The sequence below is a fragment of the Ochotona curzoniae genome, unplaced genomic scaffold (genome assembly GCF_017591425.1).
Source record: "Ochotona curzoniae isolate NIBS_2020 unplaced genomic scaffold, NIBS_Ocur_1.0 patch14, whole genome shotgun sequence".
Taxonomy (NCBI): Eukaryota; Metazoa; Chordata; class Mammalia; order Lagomorpha; family Ochotonidae; genus Ochotona; species Ochotona curzoniae.
In genome coordinates, this window is record NW_024466684.1 from 1,930,630 (window position 1) to 1,948,670 (window position 18,041).

At 59.3% G+C, this 18,041-nt stretch overlaps 2 protein-coding genes and 1 pseudogene across 5 annotated transcripts; 1 reads left to right on the forward strand and 2 right to left on the reverse strand.

Moving 5' to 3' along the window:
* The window catches only part of LOC121166446, a 1,182,205-nt pseudogene that overhangs the window by 769,830 nt on the left and 394,334 nt on the right, over positions 1–18,041 (reverse strand).
* On the forward strand, positions 3,274–5,433 carry LOC121166450 (leukotriene C4 synthase). Of its 3 annotated transcripts, none has more exons than XM_040995574.1 (5): positions 3,274–3,380; positions 4,335–4,434; positions 4,539–4,609; positions 4,694–4,777; positions 5,295–5,433. In XM_040995574.1, exons 1-5 carry the CDS (start codon positions 3,299–3,301, stop codon positions 5,321–5,323), a joined length of 366 nt encoding a protein of 121 aa, XP_040851508.1. In that variant the 5' UTR covers positions 3,274–3,298; the 3' UTR covers positions 5,324–5,433. The 3 variants fall into 3 exon arrangements, with proteins under 3 accessions (XP_040851508.1, XP_040851507.1, XP_040851506.1); XM_040995573.1 differs by having other exon boundaries at positions 4,694–4,775; positions 5,182–5,433; XM_040995572.1 differs by having other exon boundaries at positions 3,279–3,380; positions 4,352–4,609; positions 4,694–4,775; positions 5,182–5,433.
* Positions 5,652–12,216, reverse strand: LOC121166437 (alpha-1,3-mannosyl-glycoprotein 4-beta-N-acetylglucosaminyltransferase B-like). 2 transcript variants are annotated; one of them, XM_040995548.1, is made up of 15 exons: positions 12,056–12,216; positions 9,163–9,348; positions 8,923–9,063; positions 8,703–8,836; positions 8,456–8,502; positions 8,173–8,286; positions 7,874–7,949; positions 7,666–7,780; positions 7,334–7,464; positions 7,109–7,216; positions 6,824–7,017; positions 6,510–6,573; positions 6,328–6,415; positions 6,142–6,254; positions 5,652–6,068 (listed from the first exon to the last, which is right to left on the reverse strand). In XM_040995548.1, the coding sequence occupies exons 1-15, from the start codon at positions 12,150–12,152 to the stop codon at positions 6,045–6,047; spliced, it is 1,632 nt and encodes a 543-aa protein (XP_040851482.1). In that variant the 5' UTR covers positions 12,153–12,216; the 3' UTR covers positions 5,652–6,044. The 2 variants fall into 2 exon arrangements, with proteins under 2 accessions (XP_040851482.1, XP_040851481.1); XM_040995547.1 differs by having other exon boundaries at positions 6,510–6,588.

Sequence of the window (18,041 nt, forward strand, 5' to 3'; positions counted from 1 at the left end):
TAGGATAGGAGATGGGGCTGGAGAAGGGACAACCCATCACTTGGGGTTAGGCTGATGTGGGTGACAGAGCCAGTATTGGCAAACACGCACAAGAATCAGGTCTGGGATTATCGCAGATGAGGTTTCTTTGGGAATCACCTCAACTAAACTGCTGAACTCAGAACTCCAAACATAGGGAGAATTGCAGGTTGCATAGTCTGATCATGGAGTACATGTGTCAGAACTGGGCCTCCTCATTGGCTCAAACAGTGGATGGCATACCAGATGGCTATGGATGATATGGCAGTCCACTGGAGCCTGCAGAAGACATGTGGTACCATTAACAGAGGGCAGAACAAATTGACCAACTACCCCAGCCAAGTGTTGGCAGTGAATATTTGGGTAAAGAGACTCTAAGGTGGACTATGTCAGCTAGTAGACTGTGGAGGAATTTCATCGTGATTGGAGCAGCAAAATCAACAGCAATTTGAACTATTAAAACCTCTTGAGCAGGACCCTTGGAGCATGTCCCACATCAGGGACCCTGGGATGACATCAGGTGACTATACCACATCTCCAGGTACCAGAGGCAGTTGGGAGGCTGGGTGTGGCTTCTCCCCTTATCTCCACCTATCCCCCCAGATACAGGGTGACAAAAAAAGAAATTGTGGAAACAATGGTCTCACCCACATTCTTCTAACCCTTGACTCTTCCCACCCTATTCAACTATATAATCATCATTAAAAAAAAAAGGGGGGGGGAAGGGGGGCACCAAGCACAATAGAGTAGCACCTAAAGTTCTCTCCTAAAACATGCCAAGATCCCATATGGGCACCAGTTCATGTCCCGGCAGCCCCGCTTCCCATCCAGCTCCCTGCCTGTGGCCTGGGAAAGCAGTTGGGGATGGCCCAAAGCCTTGGGACCCTGCACCCACATAGGAGACCTGGAAGAAGCTTCTGGCTCCTGGTTTTGGATTGGCTCAGCTCCAACTGTTGCAGCCACTTGAGGAGTGAATCATCGGATGGAAGATCTCTCTCTGTCTTTCCTCCTCTCTGTATATCTACCTTTCCAATTAAAAAATGAATAAATCTTAAAAAACAAAAACAAAACTAAGTTCCTGGCTACTGGCTTTGGATTGGCTTGGCCCCAGCCATTGTGGCCAGTGGGGAGTGAACCAGTGCATGGAGGAACTTTGTATCTCCTTTTCTCCATAAATCTGCCTTTCCAATAAAAACAAATCTTAAAAAAAAAAAAATTTGTTTTAAACTACCAGGAAACCCCAGAAAGATCTAGCTATTTATTTGAAAGGCCAACAGAAAGGAAGATACACAGGGAGAAAGTCTCCCATCCAGATGGTCACGGTGGCTGTAGCTGGTCAGGCCAAAGACTGGAACCTGGAACTCCATCAAGGTCTCACACTTCTGTGCTGGGTACTTGCCCATCCTCCGCTGCTTTTCCAGGTGCCTTAGCAAGCAGCTGGATTGGCAGTAAAACCAGCCAGTCATAGGTGACTAAACCTGCTGCACCGCAACAGTCTTATATTAATGTTAAATTCTGGGTTTACATTGTTGGTAGTTAGATGCTAACAGAAACTACATGAAGGGATGGCCCAAAGCCTTGGGACCCTGCACCCAGGTAGGAGACCTGGAGGAGGTTCCTGGCTCCTGGCTTCGGATCAGTGCAGCACTGGCCATTGCAGTCACTTGGAGAGTGAATCATCAGACAGAAGATCTTCCTCTCTGTCTCTCCTCTCTGTATATCTGACTTTGCAATAAAAAATAATGAATCTTTAATAAATAAATAAATCTTTTTTTAAAAAAAGTTTAAGTCAGTATTGTTCTGTGTCAAGTGCATAGTTTGTGCTGTGTGTCCCTGCTGCCGACCCATTGCACCTACTTGCTGGTGTTTCTTCCTCCTGGAGGTCCTGGGCATCCAGAAGGTTCCACAGGGCTACAAAGAGGCTGGAGACACAGAGAGCTTGGGGAGAGCATTCATGTCTCTGGTGACACTGATGCCTCCAGGGTGGGACCCCAAGGCCCTGGGCAAGTGCCAAGCACCAAAATTCTGGAGAAAGGCTCCAGAGGCTGAGACCAGCTCCCTTCTCTGGCCAGGAACTTCCTTTGAAGCTTCCTGCAGTTAGGGACAAGAAAACAAACTCGGATGGGAGGATTTCCTGGCCTAAGAGGAAATGAGGGCCTACACTGATATGTGCATACACATGGGCTTTGAAGGAATGCCAAGACCATACTAGCAGGGAGAGACACATGGCCATTATCAGTCAGGCAACGGGCAGACAACACCGCACCAGGACATGAGCAGAAACCAAAACAAGGCCTGTGGTCAGGGCAGCTCAGTGTCTGGCTCTCACTCCATGATTGCTCCTGCCAGAGCTTGGTTGGTGCCAGGGACAGGTGTGGGGACCACTCCGGCCCGTGAGAAGTCCCCATAGCCCCAGACTGGGAGCATCTGGCTTCCTGGGGTGCTGATGGGCAGTGCATGTGCAGGCTGCGAGACGCAGGCAGCACTACAGCAGGCACCAGGTCGCAGTGCTGCACTCTTAGCTGTGGGGGTCACAGGGAAGGAGGCTGATTAGGGAAGCTGGAAGGAGCTCAGGGGCCACAGGACTGATCAGGCAGATGGACTCAGGGTGTCTCCACTGCCCTGGGCAGTCCCCACACTTCCTTCCTGCTGCTTGCCTGTGGCCCTTGCCACTTCTGACCAAAACTCACGTCAAGTCAGCTGTGACCAGGAGGGGAAGTGGTTGAACGGCCCTGGGCGCATGCAGGAGAGGTACACTCGGGTGGGCTGCACAGCCCTCAGAGCTGCTGTGGCTCCCTGTCTTGAGTTAGTCTCGGCTCACAAGTTAGGCTACGGGACCGGAGACCTGGGGCTCTGGGGGCCTGGGGTTGGGGGCGAGGGCTCTGCAGTTCAAGTCCAGTGTTACTGAACAGCCTTGCAAACGAAGGGCAGAGAGACAGGTGAGGAGTGTGCATAGGCCAGGGGTAGGGAGCCCATGCCTGGGACTGGAGCCAGGATGAACTGTGAAGGGCCAGGGAGACACTGCAGCTAGGCAATCCCCCAAGTAGGAATGGGCAAAGGTGGATGGCACTGGCTCTACCAAGGTCAGGTCTAGGCATAGAGACTACAACAAGTGGGAGGAAGTGGGAAGGCTGTCCCAGTCTGGTTTCTGGCTACCAGCCTAGCTGGGATCCCTGGCTCTGTGGGCCAGATCACATGCCCCCTCCTCCTTGGTGGAGAAGGGCGGGGAGGCACTGGGGCCGCCCTTCCTCTGTACACTAGATGTGTTGATAACAGCTCCATGGCTGGCCCTGTCTCCGGCACCATGAAGGACGAGGTGGCTCTCCTGGCCACTGTCACCCTCCTAGGAGTCCTGCTACAAGGTGGGCACTCTCCTGTGTGGGGGGGAGGTGGCTCAGACACCTGGCCTGAGTGCCAGCTGGAGGTGGGGTGTTTGTCACCCCAGGCTGCAGAGGGGTGGGAGGTGAGCTGAGGAATCCAGGGTCAGAAACACAGCCAACAGGAGTGCCTGACCTAGGGGACCATGTGCAAGCTGGTGGTCCACAGAGCAGAGGAAGGAAGCCTCCTTGTCTGTTGAGCTGTGGGAGCAAGGAACTAGAAAGATAAGAGGAGTGGGGCCACCACGTGCCTGGGGCACAGCTAACCTCCTCAGTGGTCTCAAGCAGCAGGCCCCCGTCCTGTGGCCTGGCAGGACTTCTCTGCTCCCCAACCTGCCTCACCCCCACATGTGCCCGCTTCATGCTTATCTCAGACTGGCTCCAGAAGGCAGGCTGCTGGCCCTGTGTGGGCTAGGATAAGGCATCCCGGGGGGGTGCACCCAGGAACGGCCTTGCTTGGTCTCTGGCTGCACCCGCATGTTGGTCCCAGGCCTGCACTGAGTTGGCATGGCAGGCACCAGGGCTGGCTCTGCAAAAGCCTGGCCTAAAGGTCTCCCAGGAAGGCACCCACCCCTGGGGCCAAGGTCCTTCTTACTGAGATCCCTTAGGGGCCAGCTACCCACAGTGGACTGGGAGGATGGTGGGGTCTCAGCTTGCAGCCATTGTCAGAATCACTGAAGCAAGATGTGAGAGACCTCCTGAGACCTCCAGGGACACCCTGGTCAGGGCACTTCCTGTTCAGGGGACCCCTTAGGAAAATTAGACACACTGCCTGCTTTGCAAGTCAAACGACTCTTGGAGCCCAGGCAGGTGTTCCTGTGCCCTCCCCACCGGGCATCACAGGATAGGCCCGAGCACGAGGAAGGAGGAGCGCAGAGCCCCGCGAAGACCCAGGTTCCCACCCACGCCTCACGACCCCCTCCCCCGCGCTGCCCACAGCCTACTTTTCCCTGCAGGTCATTTCTGCGCGCAGGGCCTTCCGCGTGTCACCGCCGCTCACCACCGGCCCGCCCGGCTTCGAACGTGTCTACCGAGCCCAGTGAGGCAGCAGGGGTGGGGGGCAGCGGGATGGACAGGGTCGCCCCGGGTGCGCCTGGGTCCTGTGCCAGCCCAGCAACGCATCATCCGGCCCGCCGCCCGCAGGGTGAACTGCAGCGAGTACTTCCCGCTATTCCTCGCCGCTCTCTGGGTCGCCGGCATCTATTTCCACGAAGGTGGGCGCGGGGGGAAGGGGCGCGCGGGGTGTAGGGGGGTGCTCGGCCACTCGCACATGCGCTCACCGCGCCCCGCTCCCGTAGGCGCCGCCGCCGCCTGCGGCCTGGTCTACCTGTTCGCGCGCCTGCGCTACTTCCAGGGCTACGCGCGCGCAGCTCAGCTCAGGTGAGGCGGGGCGGGGCTCCCTAAGGGGGCGGGGCGGGATGGGGCGGGGAGGGGGAGGGATTTCCTAAGGGGAGTGGGGGCGGAGCTCGGGGCGGGCTCCCTGAGGGGGCGGGGCGGGGCTCCCCGAGGGGAGGTGGGGGCGGAGCTTGGGGCGGGCTCCCTGAGGGGGCGGGGCGGGGCTCCCCGAGGGGAGGTGGGGGCGGAGCTCGGGGCGGGCTCCCTGAGGGGGCGGGGCGGGGCTACCCGAGGGGAGGTGGGGGCGGAGCTTGGGGCGGGGCTCCCTGAGGGGAGTGGGGGCGGCCTCCCTGAGGGGGCGGGGCTCCCCGAGGGGAGGTGGGGGCGGAGCTTGGGGCGGGGCTCCCTGAGGGCCGCTGGCCTGAGCCCGGCCGTCCGGCGCTCGCTGCAGGCTGGCCCCGCTGTATAAGAGCGCCGGCGCGCTCTGGCTGCTGGTGGCGCTGGCGGCGCTCGGCCTGCTGCTGCACTTCCTCCCTGCCCCGCTGAGCGCGGCGCTGCTCCGCCGGCTCAGGATGCTGCTGCCCTGGGCCTGAGACCGACAGACCCGAGAGCCTCCAGGAGCGGGCGGGTGCCCCGCCTCTGCCTCAGGCGTCTGATTCAAGTCTCTGCAACGGCTGTTCCCGTAACTGCTTTCCCCGGGGCTTCCTGGAGGGGCGTGGGCGGGCCTCGAAGGAGAGGGGCTCCTTCCTCATCCTGCGCCGCTCTGCAGGGTGGCCGGGAGGGGGACTCCTCTGTGTTGGGGACCCAAGGGTGAGGCGCCCGGTGAGGACACCAGGCCCCTCCAGGGCTCCGGGAGTCAGGGTCCCGGCTTGGCACTGGGGGGTGCGCGGTCACTGGGAGCACTCACATTGGAGGCACGTGCTTCATTGACCCTTTATTACAAGTCACGCTCTTATAGAAGTATATGTGGACTTACGTGAAAAAATCAAATGTATCCAAGAATAAAAAACACAGCACATAAAGTAGTATATGCATTCCAGTGTTCGCGCCGGAGACCGGGCGCCCGAGGGGAAGCGCTTCTGCCGCGGCCTGGCGGACGGTCTGGGCGGCTAGGCCGGCCCTCAGGCACAGTGTGGGGCCCCCTGCCTCCCCCGGCCTGGTGGACGGGGCAGCACCAGCTGCTGGGGCCTCCGGGCCAGCGGCGGACCCCAGGCCAGCCCAGCCTTGAGTGAGCATCCGCGCCTGACCCTCCGGGGGCAGCAGCGAGGGTTGCCCGGGCCGCTGTGGGGCTCCCTCCATCCCAAGCCCTGCAGCTCAGTCGGCCTTCTTCAGGAAGATCTGCAAGAGCCATGGGGGGCTGTCAGGTGGCTAGCAGGCAGCGAGCCCCACCCTGGCCCTGGGCCGCGCCTACCTCACTCAGAATCACCCACACAGGCGAGTCGGTCTGGATGGAGAGGCGCAGCGCTTCCAGAGGCCCGAAGGCCGGGTCCACCTCGCCCTCGGCCACGCCCTTGTAGAAGGAGCCTGACAGAGCAGCACTGAGTCACTGCGGGGAGGGGGGGGCGAGCCCGGCCCCACCCTGCTGTCCCGCACTCACCTATCTGCAGGTAGCCATCAGGGCTCCGCGGGTAGCGCAGAGTGGCCATGCGGCCCTCCTGCAGCGCCTCCTTGTCGGACTGGGGGTTCTGGGGGTGTGGGGGTAGCCGTGTCAAGGCCCTGAGGTTGGCTGTCACAGGAGGGCCATGCTGCCACGCACACCCACAGCCCGACCACACTCACGTCAAAGGGCAGCACCTCCACGGAAGTGTTGAAGAGCTTGTCCTCTGGGTGCTCGATGTTCCCGCTGCGGAAGAAGAACCTACGGCCAGGCCGGCCTGTGAGCTGCCGTGAGGCGGCCCGGCCCCACGCGCCACAGGGCGGCAGACTTCTGCCAGGGCATTCACCAGCACTACCTTAGTCCTCAGTAGACACTGCCCCAACAGGAACCTGCCCTTCTCACATAGGGAAACTAAGACATGGCCAAGCCAGATCATCTCCTGGGGGGCACACTCCTCTCCCCACCCCAAGGTGGACCTGCGGGTACCCGCACTGACCGCTCCAGGCGCAGCGGCTGGAAGAAGCGGAAGCGGATGAAGTCCCCAGCAGCTGGCGTGAAGGCCCAGAAGAAGTCCTCGCGCAGGTAGGCCTTCTCCAGGGTGAAGTGCTGGTATGTCTTGAGGCTGGTGCTCACCTCAGCCGGCGGGTTCACGTGCTCCTTCCGCAGCGCTTGCTTCCCAAAGTCCTTGTCCTGCAGCCGTGGATGGCCGATCAGGAGCCCTGGCCTGGCTCTGCCTGTTGCCCCACTCCCTGGCCAGGCAAGCGTGCCTGCTGACATTTACCTTCAGTTTCTGGATCTTGCCGGCCAGTGAGGAGTGTGTGCCCACGTGCTGGAAGAGGGATGGCTTGAAGCGGATGCGCAGGTTGGCCTTCTGCCGGTCGCAGTGCTTCTGCGAAGGAGAGGAAGGCCCCGGGGCTGGGCTCAGCCTGGCCGCACACAGGACACGGGTGGGTGGGTGTGCACTGCCCATGGTGGCTCAGCCCCTCTTCTGCAAGGCACTGCTCACCGCATCCTTCTCTGGGTTGCAGACCTTCACCCACAGAATATGGTCCAGGAGCCAGTCAATGGGCTTGTCCCGGTAGAACATGAGCGTGAACTCCACGATCAGGCTCAGGTCCAGTGACTTGAACATCTTCCCTGGGTGGGGACAGGAGGACCGGGGTAAAGCCAGCCATCCTGAGCCGGCAGCACTACCCTACACTGCTTCTTCCCGACCCACAGGGTGCAAGGCCCAGGAAGGTGCCAGGACTATGCCCACAGGTGTGTTTCAGGCAGTGTGGAAGCTCCCCATGCAGAGGGTAGTGCCCAGGCTGGCACGGTGAGGATGGCAGGGCGCACCAATGAAACCCAGCTGGGAGAATTCCAGGATCATCCAATCCTCAGAGGGCTGCTGCAGGGCGAAGTTCTTCATGGTGCTCAGATAGTTCGGCTTGGCTACAATGTCATCCTCCAGCTGCACAGGGGCCAGGCAGATGGTGAGGGAGACTCAGGATGGGCACCAGTGGGCACGGGGGTAGGGCTTCCGACCCAGGGTCCCAGGACTGACCTGCACGTAGTAGACTCCCTTGGACTGTGCATACATCATGAGGAAGCAGTAGTCGAGGTTCTGTTTGGTCCTCCACCTATGGGGCCAGAGATGGGGTCTCAGGAACTGACACCTTGGTGCAACTGCCACCCACAGACCACCAGGTGCCTGAATTACCCTCCCAACTCCCTCCCCACTTGCCAGGAGCCTCTGGTGGATGGAGACACAGAACTACTGCAGGCCAGTGCCCCACACTCAGGCCCCAAGGGATGGGCTCCAGGCACAGGAGGGCAGGGCACTTAGGAGGGCAGCGGCAGTACCTGACTCTCTCCTTGGGGTCTCCAAAGGACTCGCGGAGGCGGGAGAAGTCAGGGTAGAAGTGGGGGGAAGGGGAGATGACTTCCAAGAGTCCCGAGTGGATCTCCGTGGGGAACCTGGGTGGTGGAAACAGAAAGCCAGCTGGACTGGGACATGTCACCTCCAGGGGCTGGAGGCCTCAAATCCCACCTAATCCATTGGCTGCAGACCCCTCCCAACACCCCTCCCCCTGCGCTGCCTCCCTGAACCCTCCCACCACAGCTGTCTGGGGCTGCTGGGACTCACAAGGCCTTGATGTTCTCTGTCACTGCTGAAGTGTACTGAGGGTCAGTCTGTGAAGATAGCAGGCACCTTCCCTCAGCCCAGATGCCAACCCAAGTAACCCAGAAGAAGGGATGGGGGAAGGGGCTCAGGCTGGAGAAGCCCCCACAGATGGAGGATGTGAGCTCCCTGTCAGCAGCCCAGGGAAGGCTGGGCTTGGATCCCGCCAGTGTCTTCCGCCCCCCCCATACCACATGCCTGCATCACTCACCTCGGCGATCAGCACCACGATGACCGAATCCTCCTTCTCCTGTGGGCTCAGCTCCGAGATGAGCGAGTGCAGCGTGTCGGTGAGGTACGAGTGCACTTCGCGTCGCACGCTCGGGATGCCCATGACCACCGACACTGCGGGGTGCAGATGGTGATGTTGGACACTGTCCCCACTCATGCCCCACCACCAGCCTCGTGCCACTCCCCAGGGACACCCCTACCTCCGGTGCGGCCCTGGCCCACACGCACCGCTGGCTGCAGACTGCTCTCCTTGGCCAGCAGGTGCGGCAGGTGGTGGAAGACAGTAGGCAGGTGTAACACGTGCCTGTGCGAGATGTTCCAGGGCTTCAGCCGGGGGTCCTCTACAGGAGGAAGGATCGGAATAGGACAAGTCAAATGGCACAGCCTGGGACCTGCGCAGTGCCCAGCCCTAGCCAGCCTGGCACTGCTCCGGAGCTCACCTGTCAGGCGGCCCCAGGTGTGGTTACTGTCGCCCTCCCGCAGGGCCTGCCTCTCTGACACAGCCCTCTTGATCTCATCCAGCACCAGGTTGAGCTCCTTGGAGCGCTTAAGGCTCTCCTGCTCAGCTGCGTGCAGACGGTCCCGCAACGCCAAGAACTCCCGTTGGTAGATGTCCACCACGTCGCCTGTGGGCAGAACACAGCGATTAACAGGGCACAGGCTGGCACCTGCCTTCTGGCCCTGGAGGATGCCCTGCGACCACCTGCAACAGTCTCAGGCCGAGCCCCTTGCTTCTGGCCAAGGCTCACCCTCAGCCTTTCCCTTTTGCACCCACCCTTGGGGGAGAGCCAGCCTCCCTGGTCTCCTCCCAGCAGACAGGAGGGAGCCAGGGCACAGGGTGCCCATTCTTCACCTCGGGCACTAACCAACTCCCCCACTTGCATAAGCAAGAAACTGCCAGACCAGGCCCTGGGTCGCCCAGCCAGATCCAAGACTGGCATGGGGAGTGGCCTGGAATGTGGACCTCTGGGCCAGCCCAGGGGAGGGCTGCCTGGCAGCAGAGATGGCTCCCAGAGAGGGACAGCGCCCAGGGAGTGGGACTGAGGAAAGCCACAGCTGGTCCCAGCAGCAGCAGCAGCTTGCCCGCTCCTCCCCACCGCCTCCCTGGGAACTAAAGGCAGAAGCTTCGGAACAGCCCCAGAACAGCCCAGCTGGGGAGGGAGTTGAGAGTCAGGTTACTGGAACTGAGCACTCAGGGTCAGGTTACCCTGGAAACCTGACCCTAGAAGGCCACCACTTGGGTTCACTGCCTTGGCCTAGCTGGGGGGAGCTGATGGGAAGGGAGGAGCCTTAGGGCCAGGACTGGGGCATCAGGGCTCTTGCCAGGAACCCCCTTCCTGGCTTCCCAGCCCTGTGTATGGAGCTCAGGGTCCCCAGAACCACCTGGCCTCCCCTCTCCCCCAGGTCCTGAGTAGCCTAGCTGGCTGCCAGGAACTGATAGACCCCATGCTCCCAGGGACACCTGCCCACACCTTCCCTTCCGTCACATCCCACAACACTGCAGACCCTGTTCTGCCTGCAAGGGCCCTGCTCTAACCCTCAACCCTCTGACTGTGCATGCAACTGTCTTTGCCTGTCCAGAAGCTGGGAAGGCAGTGGGTAGGATGGAGCAGGGCCTGGGGGGCTCTGGGCTGGGACAGGGTCAACCAGAGAGAGCACTGGGGTGATGGGGGGCTGGGAAGAGTAACAGCTATCGCTCCTTTAGGGCCTTGCATCCTCCCAGCAAGGCTGCCAGAGTCCAGTGGGCATCCTGGATGGCTGAAGCCCCTCTGGGGGTGGGCCCCTCTAGCAGGTGCTGAGGCTTGCAGCGCAGCCCTTCTCCAGCGTGAGTTCCCTGGCCCACCTTGCCGGGAGCCTAGGAGTCCCTTCAGGGTTTGACCCCTGGCTTCCAGGGTGCCGTGTGCTCCTGGTGGCCCCTTCCTCACTGGTCTCTGGGACACGTGCTACACCTCCCATCCCATTCCCTGTCCTGCTTGCTGCAGACTGTAAGCCAGGGTCTAACCTGGCTTCTAGCTGGCATCACCCAGCTACACTGTGCACTGGCCATGGAGTTGGCTAGATAGGAAAGAGAAGCGGTCACAGAATAGCTCAGATGTGCAGCTTCCCTTGAGGTCCCCAAAGATTCACTGACAGTCCCTAGACAGGGGGGCAGCCCCAGGCCACCCCTCTCCTTGTCCCATGGTCTCCTGAGGGCAGGAAAAGGACCTCTGGTACTGAGTCCCTGCCCTTCTCTGACTGGTGCCAGCCGGCCAAGACACAGAGGACTATGTGGAGCTCTCAGGCTGGCCGCCTGTAATTGAGGATGTGACCTCAAGGACTCATTCCCACCCCTCAGGCCTTGTCTTCATGGCCACTTTCCCAAGGACCCCCTCCTGCCCTCTCAGGAGGGGACCCACCTAGAGACAAAGGACTCCCCTTCCGTGGTCAGGCCCTCGCCCAGGTGGGTCCCTTACAGACAATGTCCGGCCACCACTCCTACAGGACCTGGGATGGATCCTGAGGGGTCAACCAGGCCACCCTCGGGCCTGGGGCGAGGTGCAGGGAATAGGGAGGCCCTAAGAGGACGGCGAGGGAGGGTCACTGGCCTCTGCCTGTTCTAGCTCAGGCCTCCTGCAGAAAGGCCGGGAGGCAGGAAGGAAGCAGCTTCCGGGGGCCTCATGGCCAGGCTTGGGTGGACAACAGCCTCAGAGGGCCTCAGCAGGCCCAACTTAGGCCCAACAACTGCAAACTCCACCAGCAGATTCCAGGCCTGCTCCTGTCCACTGCCCAGGCCAGAGGGCAGGCTGGAGGAGGGGGCAGGCAGCTTCATCAAGTTTCACACATCAACGACAGGTGTGGGGAGGCGGAGGTCGCTCAAGGGGAGTCCACAACAAACTACCCTGGGCAGCTCACTGCCTCCTCCGTGCAACTTCCGGAGGGGCATGGTTTGGGGATAGCAGGTCCAAAGGGCTCCCACCTGCTCCCATCCAGGTGTTCCCAGATGGCACCCTGGACTGCAGGGAACACTGGCCACCTCTGTGACCTTGTGTCTCCGCCCCCGGAGAACTCCAGGGGGCCTCGGCACGCCAGGGGGACCCACCAACCCCTAGCATAGGGTAAATCACAGTACCCGCCGAAAGCCAGCACCCCACGGAGCACTGACCGCCATGGACCCCGGGCCTAACCCAAGCCGCCAGGGCACCTCGTCATTTCAGCAGCAAACAAGTGCGGGGAGAGGAAGGAGGGGCGTCCCCGCGCGCTCGGGATGCAGATGGTGGGGGACTCCGGGTCGGGTCCCGCGGCCACCGGCCGGTCCCAGGTGCGCCCCAGGTGCCGCGGGCGCCGGGGGCTCACCTTTCTGGCCGCTGAGCGCCGCGTACCAGGACAGCGAGAGGAAGGCGCACAGGCAGAAGAGCAGCAGCGTCAAGAAGGTGCCATTGCGGAGCCTCATCTCCTCGAATGCGCGGCGGGCGCCGGCGGGGCCGAGGCCGCATGGCCCGGGGGACCGGGGCCGGGGCGCGGAGGGGCCTGGGGCGGCGGGGCCCCGGCCCCGGGGCGCGGGTCGGGCCGGGAGCCGCGCCGACTGCTGCTAACCGAGGCGAGGTAGCCGCTGGCCGCCGCAGCTCGGCAGCGGGGCCGGGCCGGGCGGGGCTGCGCTGGGCGGCGGGAGCCGCGGCCCGGCCTGGACGAGAGGCCGCCGCGACGACGGCGCAGGGCGGGGCGGTCCGCGCTTAAAGGGGCCGCGCGCGCCGCCGCCATCGCCGCGAGGGGGCGGCGCGCTCCGGGAGGGACGGAGTGGGCGGAGGAGGCGGCGCCCCCTCGGCCCCGGCGCGTTCTCTGGGGAGTGTGGGGCTTCCGTCGCTCCCCAAGGCCGGAGCAGGGGTCTGGACTGTATGGAGGGCAGGACATGGAGACTCACAGCCGTGCGCACCTCGCTGCTATTCCGAGCGCTTGTGAAACTGGGGCCACGGACCGCTCTCGCGAGGCCAGAGCCCAGGCCTACGGGGGTTGAGAGGTGCCTGGTGGCGGCTGGTGCCCTCCGCACCAAGAGTGGCATGGGTGGAAGCTGAGCCGGTAGCTCAGAAGAGCGGCCAGGTCCACGGGGCGGGCCGTGGGCTGCCTGGCCCCTCAATGCAGTGTGCCCATCGCAGGCTTTCTCCTGGCCTTTTGTGGAACCCCGAAGATTTCAGCTCAGATCCGAGGACCCCAGCAACTGACTAGAAGCCCCTCCCCAGCGGGGATCTAGAGGGAGGGCTCCGATTGGAAGCCCTTTGGGGTCCTGGGCACTGTGGGTATGGCAGAGGGGTCCGCAGAGGCCGACCGGGCTGTCCCATGTGGCCCGCAGCTGCTGAACTTCGTGGGCTGGAAGACCCCTTGAGCAGAATGCCCTGTGTTGCATTCTGCTGAATGTGTGTGTAAAATGTGCCAGAAGACGGAATATATTTTGATGTAAAGCAACAAACTGGGAAATTCATGTACACAAATTTTTTGAAAAGTTCATTGAAAAAAAGAAACTATGCATGGATTTCAAAAGCCATTCTTTCAAGGTCCTTGTGTCTCTCCCCCTTCCACCCTGCTGGTTCAGACATTCTGAGTGCCCTTGCAAGGCCACCCACATTTCCCCTGGGCACTTCCAGGTTGCTGAGCTCTGCCTCTCCCCACCAGCAAAATGGACCTTTCAGCCATGGGTCAACCCCTAGTGCCTGAAGCAGTGACCTGGGGCCCCTGGAGGAAGGTATGGGGAGGGAGGGGCAGTGCAACCCACACAGCAAAGTCCTGCTCTTTCCTCTGCTTCTGCACCGTGACCATTTGGTGCTAGGATTTTACCTCCCAGCCCTAGCTCACATGGTCTTCCCGGGGTACTTCTTGGAGGCAGCCTTTCCTGAAAGGCACAGCCACAAAGGCCTTCCATCTGCTGATTCACTCCTGAGCCAGGCTCAAACCAGGAAACCAGGAACTCCAACCTACTGGTCTCCCTTCCAAGTGGATGCCAGGGCCCGGTGCTTTGGCCATCTTCTGCTGCTTTCCCGGCACATTAAACGGAGGTTGGATTGGGCCCGGCGCGGTGGCGCAAGTGGTTAAGGATCCTCGCCTTGCACCCCCCGGGATCCCATATGGGCGCCGGTTCTGATCCCGGCAGCCCCGCTTCCCTTCCAGCTCCCTGCTTGTGGCCTGGGAAAGCAGTCGAGGATGGCCCAAAGCTTTGGGAACCTGCACCCGCGTGGGAGACCCGGAAGAGGCTCCTGGCTTCGGATCGGCATAGTATCGGCCCGTTGCGCTCACTTGGGGAGTGAATCATCGGATGGAAGATCTTCCTCTGTCTCTCCTCTGTATATCCGCCTTTCAAATAATAAAAATAAATCTTAAAAAAAAAAAAAAAACGGAGGTTGGATTGAAAGAGGAGCAGCTGGGACTCGAATTGGCACTGCAACATTGGGTGCCAGTGTTCATGCACTGTACCACAGAGTAAGCCCCATCCTTTAATCTTTTTTTAAATTAATTACTTTATTTGGAAAGCTGAATTACATAGAGGGATAGTCCGTCTGCTGGTTCACTACCCAAATGGCTGCAATGGTCAGAGCTTAGTGGATGTGAAGTCAGGAGCCAGGAGTTTCTTTGAGGTCTCTCACGTGGGTTCAGGGGCCCAAGAACTTGAGTCATCCTCTGCTGCTTCCCAGGCCACAAGCAGGGAGCTGGATTAAGAGCAGCCAGGACCCCATCTGGCACCTATATGGGATGTTGGCACTGCAGGTGGAAGATTAGCGTTCTACACCACTGTGTTTGTCCCTTTTTTATCCTTCTTAATCGATGGTCCAGCGACAAAACTGGGGAGACCCTGGAGCTGAGATGAAAGTTAAAAAAAAAAAAGTTCTTTGACTTTACTCCCCTGTCACTAAAGCTTAGTGTGTGAGTCCAGTCGAAGCAGCAGCAGTAGCCATGTATCACAGGAAGAAACAAAGACGTTCTGCTTCTGTGCAAGAAGACGCAAAGCCCTCCGAACAGCTGCCAAGTTCAGTTGTCAAGTCACGTTTCTGGCTCTTACTTGTCCTGCCTGCTAGATCTCATCGTTTGATGCATTAATAAAGAATCAGCTATTTCTACAGCATAGATATATGTATGTCCTTATGTTTTGATAGTTGAATTTTAATATTTATGGTCTTGGGGGCAGGGAGTACACAATGCAGTATACAATATGGGTTTTTTTTTAAAGAGATTTATTTTAATTGGAAAGGCAGATTTATAGAGAGAAGGAAAGACAAATATCTTCCATCAGCTGGTTCACTGCCCCAAATGGCCACAATGGCCTGACCTGAGCCAATCCAAAGCCAAGAGCCATCAGTGTCTTCTGGATCTCCCACATGGGTGCAGGATTCCAAGGACTTGGGCCATCTTCTGCTGCTTTTGCAGGCACAAGGAGCCCATCTGTCCCAAGGATATCCCTGGGATGGTGGGTTTGGAAGCCCCGCTCATGCCTCCCCTAATCCCAGCATCCCATCTGATACTTGACACAGAACACATAGTGAAACAGTTTGGGAGGGCGTTCGAGCTCAGAGAGCCCCTCTGGGAGGGCAGGAGGGGGAGGTGCACCTTTAGAGCTGAGAGAGGGTGCCTGGCACCCTGTTGGGAACAGGCCTCCCAGGATGTAGGTCCTGGGAAGAAAGGTGGTCTGAAGTTGGGGTGACAGGGGAGCCCTGCAAGCTCTGTTGGAGTTGCAGTCATTGATGTCTGGAGCTTGGCCTGAGGAGGGAGCCTGCTGGAGCTCCTCCTGCCACTTTCTGGCTTGGTCAGGTGACTTAAATGGGGCTAATAATGAGCATGCATTTTTGTGAATGAATTAAGAGGGACTTGTCAAAGCCAGTTAAATCCCAGCCAGTCCACAGGATTAATCCCCAAACACTCAGGCTTCCCTGGCCTGGCACTGGCAGATAAAACATTGCCGCAGTCCATCAGTGACGCTTGGTGACTCATTGCTCTATTGTGCCAGCTCCCAGGGAGGCACTGCTGAGGAGGCCCGAGACTCCGTGTACACAGATCATGGGGGACTGTTTCCTGGCAACATGGATGTGCTATGGGTATTTGCTATTGCCTAATCAGGAAGTAGCTTGGGCAGGAACTGCGAGAAGGTGGAGAGAGGGCCAGGTGAAGCCCAGGCCCTGGTCACTGCGCTCACCCCTGAGCAAGCCTGGGTGTGGGAGAGGTGGAGGTGTCAATACTCTGGGCTCCACCTTGATTCAGTGCTATTGGACCCAGCACCAGGTCTTCCTGAAGCCCGAGGCACAACAGCCAGGATCCAACCATCCTCTGCTACTCAGGGCTGGTTCTGACCGACCAGGGGCTCCGGTCAAGTGGTACTCCCATCTCCTGAGGGAAACTCCCTGTCCTCTCCTCTCCTCGCCTCGCCTCGCCTCTCCTCTCCTCTCCTCTCCTCTTTTCTCTCTCTTTCCCCTCTTCCTTCCTTCCTCCCTCCCTCCCTTCCTTCCTTCCTCCCTTCCTTGCCTCCCTCCCTCTCTTCCTTCCTTCTCTTTCTCTTCTTTTTTCTCACTGTACACAAAAGGCAAGCACGGAGATAGAGATCTTCCATCCCTTATGGCAGCTGGAGCTGCCCTCAGCCTGGGTGCCCGAGACCCAGCTAGTTGAGGTGTGCTCTAGCAGGAAACCTGCGTCCGAAGCAGAACTGAAACTGGGACCCGGAGTTCGGAGGGGATGTGGTCTTGACCATAGGACCAAATACCCACATACCTTTTCACTCAAGCATCTGTTTCTTCATTTACCATCTCCCCATAGCTGTCAGGGGCCTAAACCACCGTGGGGAAAGTGGGGCCACTGGGTAGGAAGTGTGTGAGAGGGGCCTCAGGAAAAGTGAAAGGGATGCAGCAGCCTCTGCTGCTTGGAAGCTGCCCAGTAGTTCACAGAGTCCTGCCAATTCCCCGTACCCTCGTGGCCCATGACTCTACAAGTGGTTCCCAGCTTCTCTAAGGAAGGCATCCCTGGGGAATCTGCCTGATAACCTTGGGCAATGCAACCTCGAGAGGACTTTTACCTGCTTCACACCCAGCAAGTCCTTTGTCCTGGAGAAGAGGGAGGAGATGAAGGAGAAACAGTGGCAAGGACTGGATCCTGTTCCTTTGTAAGCTCCAGTGTGAATACAGACCACGGGTTCAGTTCCCAGCTTCTTACTGAGCTGCCTACCTGGCCCAGCAGGTGCATTCTCTCCATCAAACCATGTAACCTTGCTCTCCCAGTCTGAATGTTCTTCCTGGGCGTTCTCTCTGATTATGTCTGCAGATACGGCCATCTGTTCTGATGGACAGCCTATCCTGTTACACCTTGCTTCATCTCTCACCACTCCTCTCTGTTTCAGATGAAGTCTTTTTTTGGGGGGGGCCCGGCGGCATGGCCTAGCAGCTAAAGTCCTCACCTTGAACACACCAGGATCCCATATGGGTGCCGGTTCTAATCCTGGCAGCTCCACTTCCCATCCAGCTCCCTGCTTGTGGCCTGGGAAGGCAGTCAAGGACAGCCCAATGCTTTGGGACCCTGCACCTGTGTGGGAGACCTGGAGGAAGTTCTTGAATCCTGGCTTCGGATTGGCGCAGCACTGGCCTTTGTGCTCACTTGGGGAGTGAATCATCAGATGGAGGATCTTCCTCTCTGTCTTTCTTCCTCTCTGTATATCTGGTTTTGCAATAAAATAAATATAAATCTTTTTAAAGATTTACAAAGTCAGATGTACAAAGAGGAGGAGATACAGAGGAAGATCTTCTGACTGATGATCACATTCCAAGTGATTGCAACGGCTGGTGCTGTGTGTATCTGAAGCCAGGAGCCAGGATCCTCTTTCAGGTCTCCCACTCGAGTGCAGGGTCTCAAGGCCCTGGACTGTCCTAATTGCCTTCCCAGGCCACGAGTCAGCACCCATATGGGATGCCAGACTTTGGGCAGTGGCTTTACCGCTGTGGCTTAATACCAGCTCCTTTATTTAATTTTTTGAAAGGCATAGTGTCGGAGGGGGGAGAGACAGAAATCTGTCTGCAGGTTCACTCTCCAAGTGATCACTCCAGCCATGGTTGAGCCAGGAATGCCATCAGGACCTTCTGCACAGGTGCCGGGATCGCAGGCAGTTGGGCCAGCATCTGCTTCCATGGGGAGCACATTTCCAGGGAGCTGCATAAGTGAAGAAACATCCCCCATGGGCTCCCCTCCCCCCACGTCCCACAATGCCAGCTTCTGCAGATGATCTTCCACTGTAGAGGTTGAAGGCTGGGGTGCTGACTGTGCCTGCCACTGAGACCCACTGCTTGGGTGGGTGAGTACTGAGTGGGGGAATGCCCCCAGTGGC

Bases quoted from the DNA above. Each gene is read 5' to 3' on its own strand.
- LOC121166450 (XM_040995572.1), top strand. From the start codon at position 3,299: ATGGCTGGCCCTGTCTCCGGCACCATGAAGGACGAGGTGGCTCTCCTG. The intron at 3,381-4,351 runs GTGGGCACTCTC...TTTTCCCTGCAG, and splicing joins CCTAGGAGTCCTGCTACAAG to GTCATTTCTGCGCGCAGGGC. The intron at 4,610-4,693 runs GTGGGCGCGGGG...CCGCTCCCGTAG, and splicing joins CGGCATCTATTTCCACGAAG to GCGCCGCCGCCGCCTGCGGC.
- LOC121166437 (XM_040995547.1), bottom strand. From the start codon at position 12,152: ATGAGGCTCCGCAATGGCACCTTCTTGACGCTGCTGCTCTTCTGCCTG. The intron at 8,287-8,455 runs GTGAGTCCCAGC...TCCACCACCCAG, and splicing joins ACAGAGAACATCAAGGCCTT to GTTCCCCACGGAGATCCACT. The intron at 6,069-6,141 runs GTAGGCGCGGCC...TGGCTCTTGCAG, and splicing joins TGTGGGTGATTCTGAGTGAG to ATCTTCCTGAAGAAGGCCGA.